Genomic DNA, 21055 nt, shown 5'->3' with positions numbered 1-21055 from the left:
GTGGGTGACATAGATACCTAAATACCTAATCAGGTGTTGAAATGCATATTGGGGCTGGAGGTTATCAGGGAGTTCATTTGGTGGGGCAATTTGTAAGGAAATGGCTCCCTGTTGCAGTTACCCCCCAGTTTTTGCCTGATACTGATCCTGACTTGACTGAGAAGTGTGCTGGGACCCTGCTAACCAAGCCCCAGCACCAGTGTTCTTTCACCTAAAATGTACCATTGTTTCCACAATTGGCACACCCCTGGCACACAAATAAATCCCTTGTAAAAGGTACCAGTGGTACCACGGGCCCTGTGACCAGGGAAGGTCCCTAAGGGCTGCAGCATATTTTGTGCCACCCTAAGGGACTCCTCACCTAACAAATGCACACTGCCATTGCAGATTGTGTGCGTTGGTGGGGAGAAAAAGGTAAAGTCAACATGGCATCCCCCTCAGGATGCCATGCACACAAAATACTGCCTGTGGCATAGGTAAGTCACCCCTCTAGCAGGACTTACAGCCCTAAGGCAGGGTGGTGCACTATACCACAGGTGAGGGCATAGCTGCATGAGCATTATGCCCCTACAGTGTCTAAGTCTATTCTTATACATTGTAAGTACAGTTGTGGCTATATTAAGTATATGGTCTGGGAGTTTGTCAAAAACAAACTCCACAGCTCCATAATGGCTACACTGAATACTGGGAAGTTTGGTATCAAACTTCTCAAACTAATAAACCCACACTGATGCCAATGTTGGATTTATTAAAAAATGCACACAGAGGGCATCTTAGAGATGCCCCCTGTATTTTACCCAATTGTTCAGTGCAGGACTGACTGGTCTGTGCCAGCCTGCTGCTGAGAGACGAGTTTCTGACCCCATGTGGTGAGGGCTTTTTTTGCCCTCTGAGGCCCGAAACAAAGCCTGCTGTGGGTGGAGGTGCTTCACACCTCCCCCCTGCAGGAACTGTAACACCTAGCAGTGAGCCTCAAAGGCTCAGGCTTCGTGTTACAATGCCCCAGGGCACTCCAGCTAGTGGAGATGCCCGCCCCCTGGACACAGCCCCCGCTTTTGGCGGCAAGTCCAGGGGAGATAATGAGAAAAACAAGGAGGAGTCACCCACCAATCAGGACAGCCCCTAAGGTGTCCTGAGCTGAGGTGACTCCTGCCTTTAGAAATCCTCCATATTGATTTTGGAGGATTCCCCCAATAGGAATAGGGATGTGCACCCCTCCCCTCAGGGAGGAGGCACAAGGAGGGTGTAGCCACCTTCAAGTACAGTAGCCATCGGCTATTGCCCTCCCAGACCTAAACACACCCCTAAATTCAGTATTTAGGGGCACCCCAGAACCTAGGAAACTAGATTCCTGCAACCTGAAGACTAAGAAGGAATGCTGACCTGAAGCCCTGCAGAGAAGACGGAGACACCAACTGCTTTGGCCCCAGCCCTACCAGCCTGTCTCCCCACTTCAAGAAAAACTGCAACAGCGAGCCATCCCCCAGGGTCCAGCGACCTCTGAAGCCTCAGCGGACTACCCTGCATCTAAAAGGACCAAGAAGCTCCCGAGAACAGCGCCCTGTTCAACAAACCTGCAACTTTGCAACAAAGAAGCAACTTTTAAAGACCACACATTTCCCGCCGGAAGCGTGAGACTTTCCACTCTGCACCCAATGCCCCCGGCTCGACCTGCGGAAAACTAACTCTACAGGGAGGACTCCCCGGCGACTGCGAGCCCGTGAGTAGCCAGAGTTGACCCCTCTGAGCCCCCACAGCGACACCTGCAGAGGAAATCCAGAGGCTCCCCCTGACCGCGACTGCCTGCTTCAAGGAACCCGATGCCTGGAAACCACTCTGCACCCGCAGCCCCCAGGACCTGAAGGAACCGAACTCTAGTGCAGGAGCGACCCCCAGGCGACCCTCTGCCTAGCCCAGGTGGTGGCTACCCCGAGGAGCCCCCCCTGTGCCTGCCTGCATCTTTTTGTCAAAACTGTACATGCTATTGTGATAATTCAAAGTTCCTAAGATACCTTAGTGAAATACCTTTCATTTAAAGTATTGTTTGTAAATCTTGAACCTGTGGTTCTTAAAATGAACTAAGAAAATATATTTTTCTATATAAAAACCTATTGGCCTGGAATTGTCTTTGAGTGTGTGTTCCTCATTTATTGCCTGTGTGTGTACAACAAATGCTTAACACTACCCTCTGATAAGCCTACTGCTCGACCACACTACCACAAAATAGAGCATTAGAATTATCTCTTTTTGCCACTATCTTACCTCTAAGGGGAACCCTTGGACTCTGTACATGCTATTTCTTACTTTGAAATAGTACATACAGAGCCAACTTCCTACACAATTACATTGAATAAATTAGAAATATTACCTAGACTAGGCTGAAAGTATAAAATAATGTCAGCGAAGAGCTTGATTTTCGACATCCTGACTAATGGTGGAATAATTGTGCTTTTGCTTCGAATCTTAATAGCTAACGGTTCTATGAATAGTGTAAACAGGAGATAGGGGGTAGCCCTGGTGCAGTCCCGCTTGATTTTAACCTGTCTGGCTTCCTTCGCAGTGGCTCCTTGATAGAAATTCCAGAGTGCGTCTATCAATTGACCTGGGAATCCAAATTTTCTTAAGGTAAAAAACAGTTCATCCCAATTTACAAGGTCAAAGGCCTTTACTACATGATACAAATAACAACTTTACTTTAAGAAAAATAATCAATCACTTGAATTAGGAAAGCAGTATTAGTCGAGATTTGCCTACCGTGTAGAAAGCTGCATTGATCTCAGTGGACTATCTGATTGACAACTGGTATGATGCGAGAGGCAAGAATTTTAGTGAAAGCTTGTAATCCAAGTTTAGCAAGCTTTACAGTATTCTTATTTTTTTTTTTTAGGATATTAACAATAATAGATTCCTTGAATGATGCTGGAGCTAATTTGCCCATTCTAAATTGGTTAAATAATTTTTTAAGAAATTGTTCCAGTTGTTTAGGGAAGGCCTTAAGAACTTCCATGGGTGTGCAAACATTGCTGTATGCCTTACAATTGGACATGCTTTTAATAGCAAGCAAGACCTCAAGTTCACAAATCTCTTCTGAAATTACACCATTTTCTCTTCTGTTACTTGTGGCAGTAAAATCGAAACAAAAAAAAACTGCTCTAGTTTAGAACCAGGAACCTCTTCTGTTAGCTCATAAAGATTCCAATAATGCTGTAAGAAGACTCCCATAATCTTTTTATTTTCATCAACTACCCGCTGTGTCTTTGGGTTTATGATTTTCTCAGCTATCTGCTTGTTTTTCCGTACCCTGGTAGACCATGCAATACACTTCCCCACATGGTGGCTCTCCTCGTATATTTTTTGTGATAAGACTGATGGCTGCTTACCTCTTCTGTCAAAAAACAAATTGGCCAGTGCTTGCTTCTCTCACAAACTCTTCTTTTTTGGCCTCCGAATCTCCTAGACTGTGACAGTAGCTTTATCTGAGGCACTCTGTAATATTTGTATTTGCGTATTATGTTCTTTGTACTTTTAGACCCAGTACGAAGTTACATGACCACGAAAGGCACCCTTGAATGCCTCCCAGATGATCATATCATCTGCAGTGCCGGAATGAATTCTGAAGAACTCCTCTATAAATGTGTTAGTTCCCTTAATCAAGGTTGAGTCTAAAAGTAATGCCAGATTAAATTGCCATCTAGGTCTTTCTTTTGTGCCGGGCCTAACTAGAACCTGAATGGAGGTGGTGAAATGGTTAGAAAATGGATGTGCTTTAATTCTAGACATTAGGCACTGAACTGGCCTGGTTACCAGAACGAAATTGATACGGGACGCTGAGGAAAATTAGTGTGATTAACAAGTATATTTCTTCAGTGAAGGATATGCCTAACGCCGTCGATCACTTAACCAAAATCATGTTTTAGTGTCTTTATTAGATGTAGGGTACGTGGCTTTAATTGTTTCTTTGGTCTATTTGAAGCGTCTAAGGCAAGATTCTGAATGATATTACAATCTCCACCCCAGATTATCGGACCAACTGCTGCCGTTGCTAAATTGTGAATTTGAAGTAATAGCTCTATGTCATCAGAAACAGGACTAGAATTGTTGACCAAATTCATAGCATTCCCATTAATAGTGATTTTGAGCCATAATCAACGACCCAGAGCATCTCTAATAACCTCACAGATTTGCCAGTCAACTGTATGAATCAAAAGAGTAGCTTCCACCCTTATATCCGCTCCTGCTGAGGCAAAGAAAGCATAGGAATATTTTTTAGGGATACGAAATTTAGTGAGATGTGTTTCTTGTAACAAGATTACCTCTGGTTTAAATTATGTTAACCAGTTTAACATCGCACCTGCTTTTTGTTTGTTAAGAAGCCCATTGGTGTTACATGAAATAAGATTAATTTTATGATCTGTAGGTTCCCTAGAGTGATCCCTCATCTTTCTGGAGGATATTTTCCTTGTTTTCTGTCTCCTGTTATTTGATCATAGCCCACTCAATCCTCAATAAAAAAATTCCTGGTATTCTCTTGCGTTGCTTGTTGATAAAGCTGCTTGGTTTTTCCGCTGCTAGTTTCCTCCCCCTATCATTTACCATACCCCCTCCCCATAATGCTCCCCCCTATGGCCGATCGCCCCCTCAGCGCAAGAACCCGATGCTGGAGGAGACAGACCTCACCCTCCTCCCTCAGCCCTACCCCTCCTCCCTCAGCCCTCCCTGCAATATGGGGTGCCCTGACGTGGCTCCTAGAATCACTCCTTTCCCTCCACCCTCTTGACCTTTATATGGAAAGGAGAACGTGCAGTTGAAAAAGCAAGGCATACAATCACTAAGAAATCAGTAAAAAATATGTGCATGAAATTAAAAAGTGCTGGGTATCTTGTACCAAGTGAAAAGTGTGTTAGATACAAGAGTCAGATGTAGAGTATCCAATTTTAATCTTATGGGGGTTCCCCTGATACTATATAATATGATGTAATGCGTAATCAGGAGGCTAGAAACGCATGCTCATAGACAGTGAACAATTACGACCTACTCGCTTGTCCATCACATGTCAGGTAAAGGATCTAGCATATCAGCTGAATATGGATGCAAAACCCATCATCTCAAAGTGTGATGTGTTAAGAATTAAATTGACTGATTAGTCCTATGAATTCCCTGTCCTGTGTCAACAAGCCACCATTGCAGACATATCTGAAAAAGACTTAATCTGGGATCCATCAGAAAGTGAAAATAATTTATTTTGAGTAGCTCTGGATAGGATAGGATAGTCTCCATAATACAGTAGCCAGAGAAATGTATGATCATGGTGCGTGGGTATTTGATGTCCGTTGCACGGGGACCGACAAGCCCTTATAATGGTGAGATCTTCAGGGACTTGCTCCAGAAGATATTCCTGTATCATTGTTTCCATACACAGCAGTGGATTGTCATGACCTTCAATACGTTCACCCCATTCTGGAATTCCCACAAAACCCAGGTTTGATTTCCATGCGTAATTCTTCCATTTCATCCACCTTAATCTGGGAGGCTTGTAGCATTTTCTGAAAAACATTAATATTTTCATTCCATGAAAGGGAGCCATCTTCCAAGTTGGAGACACTCAGCTCAGTTTCCTTTAGTAGCCCTGGAATTTGCTGCACCATTTCTTCAATCTTATGATGTATCGCAGCTATTTCCTGTGTTTGGGAAGTCTTACATTCACAAATTTCAATAAGGGTGGTTTCCAGAAGGTGATGAAACTGAAGCATTGAGGGTTGATTTGAGTCAATTGGAGCATTACCTTGGCAGAGACTCTAAAGTGATAAACTAATTGAGCTATTTTCAGACTGTGTTGTACGGGAGCAACTACACTCTTCCTGTCTAGACTGTCCAGATTGCTGAATCAGTTTAATTGGAGATCTAGGAGGCAGTCTGCTAGAAGAAGGCAGAACAATGTTCTGAATTGACGTTGATTCTGTTGAAAGTGACTCAGACAGTGGCAGTAAACTCTCTGGGCCAAGCTCCCCTTTTCATGGCCCTTTGAGAATAAAGGATAGTCTTTGAGCCTCACTCAGCATTTTCATGCTGATTACAACATTCTTTTTCCAAGGCCAGTTGACTGTCTGATTGACCACTTTCGCTAATCTCCTGCTATGGCGGCGTCAATAATCTTTGTTGACAACTGCAGTTGTCATATTAGCATTGGTGGTTTTAGAGAATGGCATATTCCCTGAGGTGTATAATGCTGCTGGAAGTACCAGTGATAATGGCTCCATAGTATTTGTTGCATTCATGAGCAGTTGACTTCTGGCTGCAGAAGATTTCTCTCTTCTTGCCAAAATAAGGCGTGTTTGTGCTGCCTGCCTTTTGGGTGGCTGGGGCATTATTAGTAGCAGAAGCATTGGCTCCACTCTGGTGCATTTGCCGCATGCTCTGTCCCCCTAAATCACATAAATTTGGCCTGGTGAATATTGAGGAATATATGGTACGGCATACACAAGAGTGGAAGTGTATAGTTACTCCAAGATAAGTGGGGGGAAGAGGGCAATAAAACCTAGACAGGGACCCTGTGCTGGGGAGGGCGGGACCACTACGTCGTCTCTTCAAAGCAGCGTGTTTCCTTACCTTAGCGAGGTGCCTGTCGAAATCTCGCCTTCGCCCCCTGTACTGGGCTGTCTGCTGCTCCGAAGGACCCCCACCTGCCCGCTCATGCATTTCGCTTTACTTCACTGCCCTTGTTGTGTCCATCACGTCTCTCCAGCTGCCTCAATGGTCTTTAGCATTCTGGACCAGAAGCGGAATCAGCCGCTTCTTCACACAGGAGGGTGAAGTGACTTGGGTGTTCAGCAGTGATTCATGGGGGCTGAACCCTCACTGCAGTCTCCTTCTCGCATAACTTCCTGTTATTATCCACAAGATACACTTTAGGGAACTCAATTATTTCAAGCATTTATTTGGCACAATAAGCAACACAGACCAAAAACTGGAGTTTTACAGCTGGATGTCATAGGAGGACTAGCTCTATCCCACCTTCAGACCTATTATCATGCTGCACTCTTGAATTATATAGACCTAGTCATGACAGATTCTGCAGCACCAGATAATTTTATGTTGATACAGATGGTGAAAGATTCTTCTATTGATAGAGTATCTTTCTTAAAAATACCCAAATTGCCTAAAAGAATTAGGTATAAGTTTTTACATGTATTGGAGTATCGTATTAAAAAGCTCTGTCATGCCTTTATTTCATTAGAGGATTGTCAAGCTTTTGGTATTAATATCCCTAAATTGGTGGTGGTTCAGTGCAAGCAGAAAGGCTTCATTAGCCTTAGGGATTTTTACAATAATGAAAGACGCTTAACATGGTATGAAATCAGTGAATGCTTAGATATGCATGCAGCAATCTGACATTCAGTGAGCAACATAAATAAGCCTTCTTTCCTCAACCCACATGGTATTAAGTCCAGAAAAGCAACTATTTATGCGTCTATTACATAAAAATCATCTAACATGCGTTGGCAATTGGTTTAGGGCCATATGGATCAATATGTAGAGTACTTCAGTCAAGGAACAACTGATTAAAACTAATCATGTTACTGGTTGCTCTATCACTAAAGGGGATTTGAAGTATATTTCAGAATTTGGGTATAAATACTTGAGTGCCACTGATAACAAAAGAACGGGGTTTCTTTCTAAATGGATGGCCTATTAAACCCCACACAAATTGCACCGGATGAAGGTAGCAATTCACGATCAGAGCTTCCGATGCAAACAAGACAATGCAGGAGAGTGGGGCCATATTTTCTTCTCATGCCCAGTGCTTCAAGGATTCTGGCAAATGTGTTTCAGAAGCTCACGGACATAACACAGGTATATATATATATATGTTCGGTGGCATGTGTAGCTGCAGATACACATGCTGTGCATTATCCTGCCATCTAGTGTTGGGCTCGGAGTGTTACAAGTTGTTTTTCTTCGAAGAAGTCTTTTCGAGTCACAAGACCAAGGGACTCCTCCCTTTCGGCTCCATTGCGCATGGGCGTCGACTCCATCTTAGATTGTTTTCTTTCCGCCATCAGGTTCGGAAGTGTTCCTCTTCGCTCCGTATTTCGAATCGGGAAAGTTAGCTAAATATCGAAAATTAGACGGTATTGTTTGCGCTCGGTACCGGTTTAGTGTTCGCGTATCGACACCGATAGTAGAAGCGCTCCGGCGGACCTTCGGGGCTTCCGCTCTTCAACGGGGCCTGGTTGGCCCGACCGCATCCATCCACGAAACTAATGGACCAGACCCTCTTCCGCTTCTGTCCGAAGTGCCACTCGAAGTATCCCTATACAGACCAACACTTGGTCTGTAATCTGTGTTTATCACCAGAACACAGGGAGGATACTTGTGGGGCCCGTCAGGTGTTTCGATCAAAAAAAGACCCTACGTGATCGAAGACACCGAGAGAACAACTCGACGTCGAAGAGGAGGAAAGAATTTCCATCCAGGGGACGGACTCTGATGAATCCGAAAGCGAACGACCCACGACGGTGCAGAAAACAGTGAGTAAAACTGCCCCGTCCAAAACTCACACAAAGATTGTAAAGGCCAAGGGGATGCCACTGCCAGCAGGCCATGGCTTAACCCATCAAAAAGAAGGTGATCAAACATCGGCACCGAAAAAGGCCAAAGGATTGCCGAAGACATTTGACTCCGGTCGAGATTCAGGCACTGAACGATCTCGGCACCGAGAGTTCGACTCACCCAAGTTGAGAAAAGTAATGTCAGAACCGAAAAAGACTTTCTCTGAAGCATTGGTACCGAATAAAGCGGCTTCGGAGCCGAAAAGAAGCTCTTACACAGAAGAGCAAGGACTTTCCAGCCAAATGCATAAAAAACTCCCGACAGAGCAGAGGCACATTTAGAAAGCCACAATTTTGAGGGGGTTTCGTACGCAAACACCAGAGCCTTCCACCTCGCAAACCAGACCCACCTATCAGGGACAATACCAGAGAGTAGGGTTTCGTGGCTCATAAAGGGGTGGACAATTCCCAAGAGCAAGGGGAAAATTCCAAACACCTAAGACAAGTCAACCCAAACAGTGACTTCAATGTCACAAAACCCTAACACTTAACACCAGGCGGGGGGGAGACTTACTGCATACTACCAAAACTGGACATACATAACTACGGACGCATGGGTCCTAGCCATTATCCAACATGGTTATTGCATAGAATTCATAAATTTCCCGCCAGATGTGCCCCCAAGGGCACACAATATGTCCAAACAACACTTAGACCTATTACAACTAGAGGTCCAAGCATTGTTACAAAAACAAGCAATAGAGTTAGTACCCAACCATCAGAAAGGAACAGGTGTCTACTCACTATATTTCCTAATTCCAAAGAAAGACAAAACGTTAAGACCCATATTAGACCTCAAAACGCTGAATCTCTTCATCAAGTTGGATCACTTCCACATGGTAACACTTCATGACGTGGTTCCCTTACTAAAAAAAGAGGACTACATGTCAACGTTAGATCTCAAGGATGCTACTTTCACATACCCATACATCCTACTCACAGAAAATACTTAAGGTTTGTTATACACGGCGTGCACTATCAATTCAAAGTGTTACCGTTCGGGATAACAACAGCCCCAAGGGTATTCACAAAATGCCTTGCAGTAGTAGCTGCTCACATTAGGAGACAACACCTGCACGTATTCCCATACTTGGACGACTGGTTAATAAAAACCAGCAGTCAACAACAGTGTCTTCTTCACACGCAATACATTATAGAAACTCTACACAAACTAGGATTTTCTATAAATTACCAAAAATCACATCTGCAGCCATCGCAAATACAACAATACTTGGGAGCAACACTCAACACACAAAAAGCGATTGCCACTCCAAGTCCACAAAGGGTACAAGCGTTCCAAAATATAACGTTAAACATACAGCCAAACCAACACTACCAAGTAAGTTTTGTAATGAAACTTCTAGGCATGATGTCTTCATGCATAGCCATTGTCCCAAACGCGAGATTACACATGCGGCCCTTACAACAGTGCCTAGCAAAACAATGGACACAAGCACAGGGTCAACGCCAAGATCTAGTGTTGGTAGACCGCCAGACACACTTCTCGCTTCAATGGTGGAACCCTATAAATTTAAACCAAGGGCGGCCATTCCAGGACCCAGTGCCTCAAGACGTAATCACAACAGATGCTTCCATGATGGGGTGGGGAGCACACCTCAACCAGCACAGCATATGGGGACAATGGGACAATCAACAAAAACAACTGCACATAAATCATTTACAACTGTTGGCAGTGTTTCTAGCATTAAAAGCATTTCAACCATTAATAGCCCACAAACACATTCTTGTCAAAACCGACAACATGACGACAATGTATTACCTCAACAAACAAGGAAGGACACACTCGTCACAACTGTGTCTCTTAGCACATAAAATTTGGCATTGGGCAATTCACAATCACATTCGCCTAATAGCACAATACATCCCAGGCATTCAGAACCAGTTGGCCGACAATCTCAGTCGAGATCACCAACAAACGCACAAATGGGAAATTCATCCCCAGATCCTGCAAGATTACTTTCTACGCTGGGGAACAACACAAATAGACCTATTCGCAACAAAAGAAAACGCAAAATGCCAAAACTTCGCGTCCAGGTACCCACACCCTCAATCCAAGGGCAATGCATTATGGATCAGTTGGTCAGGGATATTTGCTTACGCTTTTCCCCCTTTCCCACTCATTCCTTATCTGGTTAACAAACTAAGTCAAAACAAACTCAAACTAATACTTATAGCACCAACCTGGGCTCCCCAACCGTGGTACACAACACTGCTAGACTTATCAGTAGTACCTCACATCAAATTACCAAACAGGCCAGATCTGTTAACGCAACACAAACAACAGATCAGACACCCGAATCCAGCATCGCTCAATCTAGCAATCTGGCTCCTGAAGTCTTAGAATTTGGACATTTAGACCTTACACAAGAATGTATGAAGGTCATTAAACAAGCTAGAAAACCCACTACAAGACATTGTTACGCAAACAAATGGAAAAGATTTGTTTACTACTGCCACACTAATCAAATTCAACCAGTACATGCTTCCGCAAAGTACATTGTAGGCTACTTATTACACTTACAAAAGTCTAAGTTAGCATTCTCTTCAATTAAAATACATCTCACAACAATATCTGCCTATCTGCAGATTACACATTCAACATCGCTTTTTAGAATCCCAGTCATCAAAGCGTTTATGGAGGGACTAAAAAGAATCATACCCCCAAGAACGCCACCAGTACCTTAGTGGAACCTTAATATTGTTTTAACACGACTCATGGGACCACCATTCGAACCCATGCAATCTTGTGAGATGCAATACTTAACTTGGAAAGTGGCCTTTCTAATAGCTATCACATCACTTAGAAGAGTAAGTGAGATGCAAGCATTTACTATACAAGAACCCTTTATACAAATACATAAACATAAAGTGGTTCTCCGTACAAATCCCAAATTCTTACCAAAGGTCCTATCGCCGTTCCACCTAAACCAAACAGTGGAACTCCCAGTCTTCTTTCCACAACCAGACTCAGTAGCCGAAAGAGCCTTACATACATTGGACATAAAAAGAGCACTAATGTATTACATTGACAGAACAAAACAATTTCGTAAAACAAAACAATTGTTTGTAGCCTTCCAAAAAACTCATGCAGGTAATCCTATATCCAAACAAGGCATTGCCAGATGGATAGTTAAATGTATTCAAACTTGCTATATCAAAGCAAAAAGAGATCTACATATTATACCAAGAGTGCATTCCACTAGGAAAAAAGGCGCCACAATGGCTTTTCTGGGGAATATACCTATGACTGAATTTGTAAGGCAGCCACCTGGTCTACGCCTCATACATTCACGAAGCATTACTGTGTAGATATGTTAACAACACAACAAGCCACAGTAGGACAGGCTGTATTAAGAACATTATTTCAAACAACTTCAACTCCTATAGGCTAAGCCACCGCTTTTTAGGGGAGATTACTGCTTATTAGTCTATGCACAGCATGTGTATCTGCAGCTACACATGCCATCGAGTGCAAAATGTCACTTACCCAGTGTACATCTGTTCGTGGCATGCGACGCTGCAGATTCACGTGCGCCCTCCCACCTCCCCGGGAGGCTGTAGCCGTTGTTAGTTGAATAAGAATTGTAAATTTGTAAATAAATATTATTTCAATACACATTATGTACATACACACCTACTCCATTGCATGGGCACATCTAGTATACTCTCAACTCCTACCTCACCCTCAGCGGGAAAACAATCTAAGATGGAGTCGACGCCCATGCGTAATGGAGCCGAAAGGGAGGAGTCCCTCGGTCTTGTGACTCGAAAAGACTTCTTCGAAGAAAAACAACTTGTAACACTCCGAGCCCAACACTAGATGGCAGGATAATGCATAGCATGTGAATCTGCAGCGTCTCATGCCACAAACAGATGTACACTGGGTAAGTGACATTTTCCATATAACACCAGAGCCTATGCTTGCTTTGTTTGGCTATACAAATGTTATTCGTGGGGCAGAAAAAAGTCTGCAGTGTTAACTATATGCTGGCACTGCTATTGCACATAGTTTGATACTTCAGAGATGTCGAATGGAGGAGGCACCCTCTCAAAGGCAGTGGTTGGCTAAGATGCTAAGAACGAAAATGTTTGAGGAGACCTATGCCAAACGAGCAGGGCTTCTATCCAAATTTCAGAAAGTATGGGGGTTACTAGTCCAAATGATTAGGGCCATGTGGTATATGATACTTAATAGTATATGCCTCATTCTCGATATTGGCAAGACAGCTATGAACCCCAGGGTCACGAGGAGACTCGACGATGTGCCTCATATGTAAGTATATAACTGAAGCACTTTTGAACTGTAGTCATAGTTATTCTGACGTTAATGCACTCACTACCTTGCACTTAGTACTTTCCTGGATAGCGCCTTGCACTGTTATTGTGAAGTTCTGAGTGAAATGTAAAATTTGCTATGTATATGCATGTGATATTTCATCTATGTCAACTAAGATTGTTGTGCTTTTTATACAATTACTGGAGTATTTTATCAGTTTTATTCTGACGTTAGCACTTTCTTTTGCATTTAGCACTTTCTAGATGGCAGTTTATACTGTAAATATGAAGTTCTAAGCAATATGTACAATTAATGACTGGTTCTTTTTTTTTGTTTTTTTTTTACTTTAACCTGTTTTCTCTATTATTATGTGCTGCTCGATTAAAACAAAAAAAAAAAAAAAAAAGAGAGAGAGAGATGGCACCCACAGTCTTCCTACCTGTCCTAAGCGCCTTAAAAATATTCCTGTGTGGGTGGAGACCTGGCTATTGTTTAATCATGGCCATATCAACAGTTATATCATACAAAGGCAGTTTTGGCTGATGTTCCATACTGAAGGGAACTTCATTGGAGATTTGCCCATTATTGTTAATTGCTTAACTGGTAGTATTATATTTTGTTGAGCGCAAATCTTATATCCTTGGTCTTTACATATGTGAAAATGTGCACTGAAAGTAACCATACATATGAATTATCTACTTTGTGAACAGTCTTACAATCCTATGTCATGTTTGAGGCTTAAGAAATTATGGACTTTTAAAATTTTGTTTAATCTGTTTAGTCTTCTCCATTTTATTTATTTATTTTGGCAGCCGGTCTTGCTATTGAGGCGCTGCAAACTGAATATTTAATTTTCTTGATTACCCTTTTGTGCACTAGATTGCCTCCAACTACAGAGAATAAACTTCGACTCCATTATAGACGGGCACTGAGGAACAGTACGGACCCTTATAAAAGAGCAGTTTATTGCATCATTGGCAAATGTGACATTTCTGATAACCATAGTGAAATTGCTGATAAAACCGAAGACTATCTGTGGCTTAAGGTAGGCATACTGTTCATTAACGATTGCCTAAACAATCCTATGTAATGTTTTCTCAGTTCATTTTCTTGGAACTTGCCATATTGAATTGAATGCAACTTTTTAGCAACTTTATCCGATATCCCCCCCACGCAGGCACCCCCGTCCGCGCACGAATCTGGGCTGCGCCCGATGGGGGCAGGTGGCCCAAGAAAAGGGGGGGGGGGGAGCCTGTGTAGAGGGCGTATGCTACTCCTATGACAACCTAGATCTGGGAGTGGAGTAATGTTGTGTCATTGTAAGTGTAAGAAAGGGGGGGGGGGGGGGTGAGTAGAGAAGTGGGGGCCAGCAGAGGGGGCAGAAAACAAGAGATAACGCGCAGCGGGTATCTGCGTGGTTTTTGGGGAAAGCAGAGTTGGTGGGGGGGGGGGCGATTTAGTCGTAAGACCCATGTGCCATTGTTTTTTTTTTTTTTTTTTAAGTGTGATGTTCCTTTGCGCTAGGTAGGTATGTCTGTAATCTGCTCTAATCCCCCCTTCACTCACGGTGGGCCCTCCATGGCACTCACTTGAAAACCAGGGTCTTCAGCCCCCCCTCAGACCTAGCGCCCCATCTTTAACCAGGATAAACTAGCAATAAGTGGGAGTAATATGCTGATAGAAAGATGAAATTATTCCCGCAAGTCCTAGGAGATGCACAAGACCAGTACTCCAGAGAGGGTAAATGAGATGGAGTAGGGTTATCGTTTCCGAGAAAGAGCGGTTGGGGGGTGGCAGAAGGGGGAAAGAAGTTTCTGGGTCTCTGAGGAAGGAGAGGGCAGGGAGGGACACCCAGGGGCAAATGGGAATAAGCAAGGACGATCAAGAACAGTCAAAACAATTATAACAATCAAAGACATTCGAGGCCTATTAAAGGCACTGGCACTCGGTGTTATAGTGTCTTAGAGATGCACAAAGAACGGATACTCATCTCTCCATCTGGCCTTCTCTGCTGTAGGGCCTCTGTGGCGCTTCTACGATAGCCCATGCTTCACGACAACGGAGACCCATAAGGGGGGGCGCTGTGCCCGCTTGGCCTCAGGCGGAGGGCACTGTGGATTTCAAAGGGGATCGGGATTTGTCTCTATCGGACAGCTGGGTATACATCGCCACCTCCTGTAGTACTTGACCCCCGTCGTCATAGTGTTTTGTTAGTCTCTCCAGGTCTCTCCCCCTGGTTTGGGAATCCGTAGCTGTTCTTCTGTCAGGGTCTAGTACAGCTTCTGGCTGGCCAGCTTCCAGGGCTAGGCCCTGTGCGTCCTGGGAGGGGGGGGGGGGGGGGGGGTTGTGCCGTTGTTTCCATGGTTTGTGACGGGTCATGCAATCCCTCTAGAAACATTCTCAGGTCCTCTGGGTCATAGAAGGTCCGTGACTCCCCGTTCTTGGTGATCCACATCCTGGCTGGTTTGAATAAGCTGAATTTCAAGTCTAGGTGACGAAGGCGGGGTGAAGGGAGAGAAAAGCTATCCTTCGTTCAGCAGTCTCTCTGGAGAAGTCAGCAGAAAGCTGTATTTCCAGGGTACCCAACCGGAGTGGGCCTTGTGTTCTGGCTGTCTGTAGCAGTTGGCGAGCCTGTCCATGGCGCAGCATGCAGGCTATGATTGGGCTTGATATCTCCCCAGATACTGGCGTGCTTTCTCCCCCTACCATGGCTACGGAGGAGTGTGTGTCATATTCTGTGGTGTGGTAAGAGCAGCTTAGGTCTTGGTCCTTGAGTTGCCTTCGGTGGCAGTCAGGACTAACTCCCTTACAGAGATGCTTTAACTTGGAGCTTCATCCTCTGAACCGCAGCTGCCATTTAATGAAGCCCTTACAGCTGTTCTACTGGGTACCTGGTCCAAGCCCAGCACTGTGAACAGGACAATTGCCAGCCGCAACCCAAGTTCTCCTACGCAACACGCCACCCCTGAGAGCTTGGTCATCCAAGCCTCCACCTCCCATGGCTTATTACCTTCCCAAAACCTCAGAAAGGGAACCCAAGAAGCTGGCCACATTTGGAATGATGGTTTTCTTCAACCAGCCTAGCATTGTGATCCATGAACACTGCATGCCTTGTGGGCCGTGACTCCCACACGCTGTGAGATACGTTGCGCAAGTGGTGCCACAGGTCCCAGAGGAGGCCCGGTTCGTACTTACTCAAGCAGTTGCTGGTGGGAGAGACGCAGCAAAGGTCACAATCCGATGTAGACTGGACATTAACGACTCACTGGGCAGAGTGGTTTAATCGACAGTGGCCATGAAGCAGCACACCTGGTTGAGGACATCTGCCTTTTCGGGGGATGTCCAAGCCAAACTTATGGACATACCCTCTTTGGAGAAAATGCAAGCTTGGCGCTCGAGCGCTTCAAAGATTCTTGTGCTACGGCCAGGTTCTTGGGCCTCATAGAGGCCCCTTGCCCACCTCAGTCGGCTTTTCCCCCCTTTCATGGCTATGGAATGAGCGCCCAACCACATCTGTTCCTGTACAGCCACCCTTAAACTCTAGCTATCACTGAACTATCAAAACCGTCATGTCCCCTAAACTCCACCTATCAGTGAAACCAAAAAATCCCCGAATACCACTACACTTTACCCATCCTTAAAACCCAAACACCCATCATCAGCCATCCTGAACCCAAAACCCCATCACTACACCTAAATTCACTCAAATTTAATGTAATGTTGATATTTTTTTTTTTACCTTTACCTTTCCCTTAAAATGTTCTCTGAAATTTTCGATTTATTAGGATTTCCTTTCAGTTGTTTCCAGTAATTTGGTTTCCTCCAATGTTGTTTCTCAGTTTTCGTGTTTCCATTAATTCACATACATCCAACAGTGACAGATAATTTCAAGACTAATAGGGAATCATTCAGGCATGCTGGAGAAATTTTATTGCACATAACTTTTTTTTTTCTGATCAGTGCCACTACTGGTGGTCTGTCATTGTGTGTCAAGTCTCTGATCTGATAGAACCAAGGATAGGTGCTGTATAGTGAACAAGAATTCTCTTTTCAAAAGATAAAAGCAATGTTGCCCTTAATAGCTCTACTTTGAATCTTAGATTCCTAGTTGGTATTTGTGAGAAAGAGAATGATTCCTTCATTTGAGGTTGTACTTTTCGATCCAATTTTGGTGAAATCTGTGTGATTACAATGGTCTTGTGTTTTTGCTTTCAGTTGAACCAAGTGTGTTTTGATGATGATGGCACCAGTTCTCCTCAAGACAAACTAACATTGCCACAATTCCAGAAGCAACTCCTGGAGGACTATGGTAAAATTATACCCCACAACAGTTTCTGAATGCATTTAACATTTGTTTTTAACTGTCTGATGAGTAGCTTTTTAAAAATAGTTTTGTGTTGTCTCCAGCAGACAAGCTATTTTGGCTCTAGGACATTGTATTCTGTGCCTGCTTTATAGTGTGAATTCAGTTAGGCAAGAAAGATTGCTTAATGTAAAAGTGTAAATTTGCTTCTGTGATATTTAGTTGATATTCTTTTTTTTTTTTTTTTTTTTTTTTTTACATCAGAAGTTAATAGACATCTACCTTGTTACCACTAGAACTTTGCACTTCCTCACACATAAGCTGGGAATTGAAAGGAATGGATACTATTTAAAAAGGTCGATATCTTTTGTAAGACAATTGAACGTTTTAGGACGTATACATATATATGTTCCATTAGTACATAATAATGTAAATATACAGAAATGTGAAACCTTCTGTTCATTGATCAAGCACACTCACTATGAATATCATGTTGTTGTCAGCATTCTCATAAAGCAATTACTGCTTTTTAAGAGTGCTAATGTGCATACAAGAAAACCTTCTGGTGGGTGGGTGGGGAAGGAAGATAATGAAGTGCCCCTGTGGCAGATGCTCTTACATCATAGCTTTAAAACTGCTCTTCACCATCTTCCTCTCGTTGCCAAGCCTGGGAAATATATACATCGCCCACACAGGGGCATCAAGTTAGGTCCATCTTTCAAAGTCTTGGAGTAATTGTGCAGTATATCTTGCCCTAGGGTCATTCTAATGACCAGATTGCTGCAGAGGAGAGGGGTGCCTTGCTAACCCACAACTATTCTACGTTGTGCTCGAATCAGTTCTAAGGACATGAGCTCTGGGTGAGCTTATTTCCTTTATGGATAACATCACCAGAAGGCATGTCACGGTTGAATAGACTACCTTCCAGACCATGAACCAGGCTATATACAGAACTACGATCCCTACAGCAGGACAAAATCACATTACAATGACATTACATAGTCTAGAAATCAGCACTATCTTCAGTGCATGTGTGGCAACCAAATTAAAAGTCCTCTGAACTGCGCTGGGGGGGCAACCTATATTTTAATCAAGGTAATGCATGCTAGCAACATTTGGACTGCATACGGATCTGTGGGACTCAAGGAGCGCTGGGGAAACTGCAGATCCGCAGCATAGCCTTTTGATTGCAACTGAAATAAAAAATACTCTCTGATAAAGACTTCTAGTTGCAGATTCCTTACCTTAGAATTTCTCCCGGGTGTCTGACTGGATCCGGAGATTTTACTTCGAGCAGTACCATTGCGCGACATCAGGTGTTTGTCGGTCGACTCCGATTGCATCTTTGGTGTCGGGGTCGCTGTGATGACATCTCGGTCCTATATAGGCACCATCATAGCATGCTGACATCAGTTCTTTTCTTTCCACTTCAGCCTATGCGCAGATCCGAAGAGCTACTCTCAGTTGTTTTTAGACTGACTGACTGTTTTGTCAAGTTCTTTGACACTTTTTGGTGCATCGAGGATGACACAGGAGACCGGTTTCCAGCCATGTGACTCCTGTCACGGCAAGATGTCGGTGACGGACCCGCACCTTGTGTGTTTGTGGTTCCTGGAGCGCGACCACGACCCAAAGTTGTGCTCCGAATGCCAGCTAATGAACCCAAAAGCTTTGAGAGAGCGGTCGCTAAAGCTCATGGTGGCCCAGTGCTCGACTCTGTCGCTCCCGGTCTCAATCGAGAGGAAGGTCATGAGTCAGCTCGCGGAGACACCACCCCTCTTTTTCGTCCCACTTGAAGTCCTCAGGACATTCAGGTCACATAAAGAAGAAGTCGAAGAAGACCAAAGGTTCTTCTACTTCACCCTGTTGCTCGAACAATAAGATGCAGGAAGAGCATTGACGCTCTAAACCTGTGTCGACTATGCTCCTCCCAGAGTTTCTGGGAGCCAGAGCCACCCATGCACAACTAGAATTCTATGAGACGATGCTCCTCATTTTTGGACAGACTGACCCCCCATGATGCCTTAGGGCCCATTGGGGTCAGAATGGGCCCTCTCGGGTTCTGCACTGGCAGCCTCGGCCTTAGGATCTGCTGTCGGATGGGCCAATGTGACCTTTCCTGGTACCGGCAAAGACGTCAACAGTTCTGATGTCGGTTGGGTCCATGATCGATTTGTGACCCATACTTATACCTGACTCTGACTTGGAGGCAGAACAATGGTGCTCGATGCCGGCTCTTGCTCTGACGGGGCCTACATTCCACAGGTTGGATCCCGACCCTTATTCTTATAGGTACATGTACGGGTAAATTGTGGAGTGGTCCATGCACCCTTTAGAATTCCAGCTGGAAGACCCAGAAATGGAATTGGACAAAGCTTGTGGTCTAGATACCTTTCCTGACGCTGGCATGCTTTCTCTCCCTACAGTGAATACGGAGAAGGGGATGTCATATTATGTGGTGGTGAGAAGGAAGGCTGAGGTCCTCTGCCTTGAGCTATCTTCTGTGGCAGTCAGGACTAACCTCCTGACTGAGGTGCTTCAGCCTTGGGCTTCTACTTCAGAGCCCCTTTTACCTTTTAATGAAGCCCTCACAGATGTCCTACTGGGTACCTGGTCCAGACCCAACACAGCAGCTCTTGTGAACAGGACAATCACTCACTGCCATCGGCCTGCGCCACTCGCCCCTACATTCCTAAATCAACACCATACGCCTGAGAGTCTTGTCATCTAGGCTTCTTCTTCATTGGGCGCATTCCCTTCCGCATCATTGGATAGGGAATCAAAGATACTGGATCAACTTGGGAAGACAATGTTCTCTTCCTCCAGTCTGGCATTGCGGTCTGTGAACACTGAATGCCTTTTGGGCCGCTATTCCCATGCCCTATATGATGCGGTCATGCATTGGCTGCCGCAGGTCCCAGAGGGCTGTTTCCTTTTAAGTCGTTACTGACGGGAGGACTACAGGCAAGATCATCATACGTTATGGGCTGGACACAACCAACTCACTGGGAAGATAGATTACGTCGACGTTGGTCTTACGGCACCACCCCTGGTTGAGGACGTCTGGCTGTTTGGTGGATGGCCAACAATCATTCATGGACATCACCTTCGATGGCACCTGTTGCTTTAGATATGAAGCAGACTTGGCTGGATCGCTTTAAGGAGTCCCGGGCTACGGCTCAGTCACTTGGCTTTGCAGTTGCTCTTCTCCCCCCACAGTCTGCTTATCGCGCATTTCGTGGCTATGGAAGGGGTACCCAACTGCGTCCATTACTCTTTAGCCACCTAGCCAGGGACACTGGATCCTACATGCTCGTGTATCAGAGATCCAGCGGTCCTTCCAGTCCATCACCACCCCTGCTGCAGCCTCCAAACCTTCCTAGTCCGTCGCTTCATCCCGGACTAGATGGAGGCAGGATCCACCATCACCTGCCACACTGGGAATCCATCATTAAAGACAGGTGGGTTTTACAAATAGTCTGAAGGGGCTACTCTTCCCTTTCGAGACTACCCCTCCTACCATGCCACCATCCTACGATCGCATGACGGAGGATCATTTGGCACTTTTCCACAAGGAGGTTATGGCTGTCTTGTCCGCTACTTTATGGTGCCACAAAAAGGACAAGGGCATTCTACCTATCCTAGTCCTCTAGGTTCTCTATCTCTTCCTCAGAAAGGAGAAGTTCAAATGCTCACTCTGGCTCAGGTCCTTTCTACCCTGGACCCTGGAGACCGGATAGTCGTGTTGGACTTGCAGGACACCTGTTTTCATATTTTTGTCCCCGCCTGCTCACAGACATTACTTGTGGTTCGTGGTAGGCCATGAGCACTTTGTTTACCATGCTC

The 21055-nt window shown here is 44.6% G+C and overlaps 1 protein-coding gene across 1 annotated transcript in view; it reads left to right on the top strand.

Moving 5' to 3' along the window:
* Positions 1 to 21055, top strand: part of NUP93 (nucleoporin 93) — a 305671-nt gene that overhangs the window by 198549 nt on the left and 86067 nt on the right. Inside the window, exons 11-12 of the mRNA XM_069215817.1 lie at positions 13786 to 13951; positions 17122 to 17215. Coding sequence (XP_069071918.1) covers positions 13786 to 13951; positions 17122 to 17215 — 260 coding nt within the window. The remainder of the gene's footprint in view (positions 1 to 13785; positions 13952 to 17121; positions 17216 to 21055) is intronic.

Source organism: Pleurodeles waltl, chromosome 12, assembly GCF_031143425.1.
Source record: "Pleurodeles waltl isolate 20211129_DDA chromosome 12, aPleWal1.hap1.20221129, whole genome shotgun sequence".
In the NCBI taxonomy this organism is placed as follows: Eukaryota; Metazoa; Chordata; class Amphibia; order Caudata; family Salamandridae; genus Pleurodeles; species Pleurodeles waltl.
This window is presented reverse-complemented; position numbering and strand designations above follow the sequence as displayed.